Source organism: Phacochoerus africanus, chromosome 4 (genome assembly GCF_016906955.1).
Source record: "Phacochoerus africanus isolate WHEZ1 chromosome 4, ROS_Pafr_v1, whole genome shotgun sequence".
NCBI classification, from domain to species: Eukaryota; Metazoa; Chordata; class Mammalia; order Artiodactyla; family Suidae; genus Phacochoerus; species Phacochoerus africanus.
Window position 1 is genome coordinate 76,252,545 of NC_062547.1, and position 5,120 is coordinate 76,257,664.

The 5,120-nt window shown below is 59.1% G+C and overlaps 1 protein-coding gene across 1 annotated transcript; it reads right to left on the reverse strand.

Annotated features, from left to right (window-relative positions):
* Positions 1-2,265: 2,265 nt before the first annotated feature.
* GADD45B (growth arrest and DNA damage inducible beta) lies at positions 2,266-4,350 on the reverse strand. The gene is made up of 4 exons (XM_047777615.1): positions 4,063-4,350; positions 3,859-3,960; positions 3,253-3,475; positions 2,266-2,995 (listed from the first exon to the last, which is right to left on the reverse strand). Exons 1-4 carry the CDS (start codon positions 4,104-4,106, stop codon positions 2,882-2,884), a joined length of 483 nt encoding a protein of 160 aa, XP_047633571.1. The 5' UTR covers positions 4,107-4,350; the 3' UTR covers positions 2,266-2,881.
* Between the last annotated feature and the right edge of the window lie 770 nt (positions 4,351-5,120).

A 5,120-nucleotide genomic window follows, 5' to 3' on the forward strand; every position in this document is an offset into this window, starting at 1 on the left:
TTTTGGTTTGCCTTCGAGTTAAAAAATACAATGCCTGAAAATTATCTTGCCAACTGAGTTTTGGGGCGCTTGCTGTCTTAAATTTTTCACCAAAGGCGTGTCCCACTCTCCTCACTCTAGCCTGGGTTCTGCTAATTCACAGGGTGGCTGTGAGAGGATTAAAGGAGATGATTCTAGAAATGCAGAAGATATAATAACTGCTGATAATAGTGGTAATTGTAATAACGGGTAATCCTTTTTATACCTTCTATGTCGGAAGAGCTAATCTAAAGATTTAACCTCAGCAATTTATAAAGTAGGTAGCATTATTATCCTCATTTTTCAGAGGGGGGAACTGAAGGCACAGAGAGATTAAAGCACCACCTCAGAGTCACACAGCTGGAGCCCCATGCATGCCCTGAATCTCCTTGGAGCCCTGGGGCCAAGAGTTTCGCTCCCTTTGCATAGGGGATTTAGGGAGGAGTGGGTTAGAGGTCATGAAGCCTTTCTGGATTGCCAGAGTCAGGTTGGGGACTAAGTGGCCTACACCCATGGGTGGAGCCTTCTGGGAGCCTCCTCTAGCTGACCACCTGACAGGGGAACTCCAGGTCACCACCACCACCACCGGGACAGTGGGCCCACTCTTGTTCACCTTAGTCCTTCCCTACTGAGACCCCTCCCCCCACCCCCACTGAGGTCCCTTAGCCTCTGCTCACCCTTCCCCAGGTCCATCTCAGGGATCTTCCTCCCCATCTCCTCCCATCCCCCCCTCTTCCGTGAAAAATCCCCCCTCTCGAGTCTCCTCAGCTCCCAACCCCAACAAACAGGATTCCCACCCCTCCCCCACCACGCCCCCTTAGACTCTCCCCTGGGGTTCAGGTCTCCTCATTCCCTTCCCCCACTCCCTACAGAGATTCCTTCAGCCCTTCTCCCCCTCCCCAATTTAGCCCCTCTGAGTTTCCCCACACCCTACCCCCACTCCTAAAGCCTCTCTTCAAACTCCCCCTAATCCCTATAGGGATTCCTTCCACCCCCCCTCTTAGACTCCCTGGCTTCTCCCTCCCTTCCCCTCCATCCCACATCCCTCTTGCTCCCTCCTCCCCACCTCGGGGCTGGTCTCTCCTCTTAGCGTCCCCCCTCCCCCCACCCCTTACAGGGAGTCTCCCTCCCCAGTTTTCCTCCCTCCCTTCTCCGGATCTCCCCTCTTGCCTGGAGGGATCCCCGCCCCTCCCCCTCCTCTCGCTCCGGGACTTCCCCCTTCTTCTGTCCCTCCCCCATCCTCCCCCGGCGGGGCTCCCCCGAGCCTCGTGACTCCCGGGGGGTGCGGTGAGGGGGCCGCCGGGGTTTTCCTCACGCGCCCACGTGGGGCCTCGTGGAAAGGTCGCGGCCTGCGGCTGGTCCGCGGGTCTCCTCCCGGCCGGGTTCCCAGGCCTGGGGTGCAGGGCAGAGGAAGGGGTGTTGAAGACCATGCAGCAGAAGCGGCAAGACTGAGGCCGGAGTTCGGGACTGGGCCGTGATCCCAGCTCCCAGCGCTGGGCGGGGGGCGACGCCACGCCTGCGACTTGGGGAGACCAGGGAGGTGGCCAGCCAGGCCTCAGTTTCGGTTTAGAGCAGAGTGCCAAGCCCAACTGGGCCATCAGCACGACTTCCTTGGGGTATTTTCCTGCTTGTTGATTTCGGTTTGGGGAGAGAAGAAAAATTCTTTTTTTCTTTAGTGCAGTGAAGAGGCCCATCCTGGGAGAGGGAAGACCTGGGTGTCGGGGGGTGCCCTCGGGGGGATCCCCAAAACTTCCTACAAAGCCCAAGCCCAGAGGCAGCTCTGAGCTCCCAGCCCCCCTAGTAGTGTGGCCGCAGGTGCCCCCTTGACCTCTAAGGACCTGGGCTACGTTGGCGGCTGGACAGCCAGGGGCCGCGGCCAGCCCCCTAGGGGTGCGTCTATATGTGCCCAGAGTTTGGGGTTGGCTCCAGAACAGCCAGTAACAGCAGAGGCACGGCGGCCAGGTTTCGTAATAAACCGGTCTTTTAATTGCTATGGGGCAGGAGGAGGGGAGAAGAAAAAAAAAAGAGGCAAAGATTTGTTGGACCTGGGTGGCGCCGGCTGCAGAGAGAAGAGGCACTGTTTTTGCAAGGAGCCTGGAGCAGCTAACTCGGACTTAAGTAACACTTCCTGGTGAGCCTGCAGAGGGGGTGGGTGGGCAGGGGTAGCACTGCTGGAGTGCCAGCGGGAGGTGGGGCAGGGGGTCCCAGTAGCTCCCTGAGGCTGGGGCACAAGTATGCAAGAACCCAGAAGCTTTAGAAATTTATTACAAGGCCGTCATAGTAGAAGTAAAAATATATGTATCTGTAAGCCTCCCATCTCTCTTTCAGTGGTTCAAGTAGCAAGTGCAAGTAACAAAATAGATTGTCTATTTAGTTTGCAAAGTGGGAGTTCCTGGGTACAGAGCAACTTCAGCCCCTGCTCCCAAGTCCCAAAGTCTAAGTCCTGGCCAGGGTGCAGACCCTCCGCCAAGCAAGGCCCATCTGCAGATGACAGCTCCGGTCTCAAGAAGGATGGGGGTGCAGTCTCACCCCACTCCCGGAATGTGGAGTCCAGGCCCTCCACTGTGAGGGAGGCAGCAGCTCCCCCACCGCAGCTTCTGCTCTGTCACCAGGCCCGAGCTCCGGGGTCCCCTCTCCTGCTGGCCTGGGTCCCCTCTTCTCCTCACACGGTGGCCACTTCTGGCGTGCTGCTCCAGGCTCGGCACCTCCGCGCACTCCCCTCTCCTGTCTTCAGTCTCCAGTGATCCTGCCCCCGATGGTCTCTTGGGTTGGGTTGTTTTGGGGGGTTGTTCTGGGGGGAGGGGTGTCAAATATTTATTTTTGTTTTATTTTTTGGCAGCAACAGGTTCTGACCAGAAGGGTCTCAGCGCTCCTGGAGGGAGATGCAGGGGACCCACTGGTTGTTCCCCCGGCTCTCTTCGCAGTAACTGGCTACCTCCACCAGGCCGTGGCTTTTCCAGGCATCTGTGTGAGGGTTCTGTGGGAGGAGAAGACCGGGTTCAGTGGGAGCTCCAGGAGGGGGTGGGGAGCCTCCCCCTCCCAGGGCCCCTTTGGGGAAAACAAGCTGGCTCAAAATAGCTCGCTGGGTGATGAGGCCCTAAGGCCAGCGGGCTGCCCACGAGACATGCCTAACGTGGCTGAGCGCTGAGCTGGTGCAGACCGGTCAGCTCGGCTTTGTTGACAAACACCGGCCCAGGTGCGGGTGGGGCGGGACAGGGCGGAGGCCCAGCTCACCGTGACCAGGAGGCAGTGCAGGTCCCGGGCCTCAGTGGTGCCCTGGGTCTCGGCCGGCTCGCCCAGCAGCTGTGCCAGTCGCTGCATTCCTGACACCCGCACGATATCGATATCGTTGTCACAGCAAAACGACTGGATGAGGGTGAAGTGGATCTGCAGGGCGATGTCATCCTCTTCCTCCTCGTCAATGGCCAGGAGGCACAGGACAACGCTGTCAGGGTCCCTGAGGGGCCAGAGGAGGGCGAGGGGTCAGCTGGGGAATGGGGAGGGGCCACCGCGCAGCGCGGAGTTTGCAAAAGCAAAGACACCGCAGGTTGCCGGGAATCGCGTATGCCTGCAGACGGTGGGATGGAGGTGATGTTCTGTTCAAGGTTCTGGGCGGGGGCGGGGGGAGGTAAGGCAGGGATATTGATGGGGAGATTGCTTACACATGATGCACCACCGGAACACTGCAGCCTCCCCACTCAGAAAGCAGAAAGGCCCTCAACCCACAATAGCGACACATGGAGATGTCCCAGCCCCATGCAAGAGAGGGGCGCAGCAAGGATCGTGCAAAGCGAAGGGAGTCCCCACCCGCGCCCATCCCGGGGACGGGGTCTGACTCACACATTCATCAGCTTGGCCGACTCGTACACCCCCACGGTGAGGCGGTCCTGGCGCTGCGCGGCCACCAGCAGCTCCTCCACCGCGGCGCTCACCGTCTGCATCCTGGAGCCAAGGAAGATGGGGGTCAGCGCCGGATCGGCCACCGGGTACTCCGGTCCCCGCCCGGCCCGGCCGACCTCAGGCGGCGGGGCCCCGGTTACTTACTTTTGCGCCGCGTTGTCGCATGCCACGAGCTCTTCCAGTGTCATGTTGCAGTTATAATCCACAGTGGAAAACAACCACACGACAGTTCCAAGGATGAAAATGAAAAATCCGAGGCCGGAGAGCCTAAAGCCTTCCCACGGGAACCCGAGCGTTCGTCTAGACCTTCAGATCGCAGCGAAATCCTCTCCACAAAAAACGAAAAAGATTGCAAATACCTCAGCAAAAAATAATCCAGGAAGCGACCGCCAAAAGCCCGAGTCCGCAGCTTCAATAATCTGAACCCGCGGCCGCCGGCACCGCCACTTATAGATTGTACAATAGGGGCGTGGCCCAGGTGGACCGTCTTCCCTTCCTATTGGAGGAAAAACAAAGGCGAGAGAAACAGGCGCCGCGGTTGGCTGGCGGTGGGGAGAGGGCGGGGCGCCGTGCGGGGGCGCCCCACGTGGGGGCGAGAGCTGGGAGGAGGGCGCGAAGGGGGGGGAGCGGGGAGCTTGAGTGCCAGAAAAAAAAAAAAGCAGAAGTTTTCTCCTGATTTCCCGGCAGCCGAGCCGCGTTTCGGGGCGCGCGCGGGATTTCCAGCGCGCCAGGCAGCCCGGACTTTCGGGGGGGCCTGGAATCCCCTCTCCGTCCTCGGAGAGTCCCCGGCCTGTACCTTTCCAAGTCCTGCTGGGATTTTGCATGGGGAGAGAGCACTGTTTGCAGCCTGATCCTTTCTAGTGATGGTGTCCGGGATCTCCCCAGGCTGCAGGGACCCCAGATCCAGGGTGACAACTTTCTGGGCCTTTGTCTAATGGGAATGCAGCGCTGGCCTCCTTGGGTTGCAGGAGTGCAAAATAAAATTAGGAGTATGTAGTAAGCGATTAACAAGCAAGCGGTGATGGTTGCGGGAGACTGCCTCCAGGTCTCCAAAGTTGGGGGCTGCGAAGGCGGCCTGAGTCCCCACCTGTCCTATGACAATGCACACTGGCCTCATTGGGTTGCAGGAAGCCTTGACTTTAATAGAGAGGTACACAGTACGCACTCCGTAGAGTCAGTTACGACCTGGTAGTCGTAAGAGG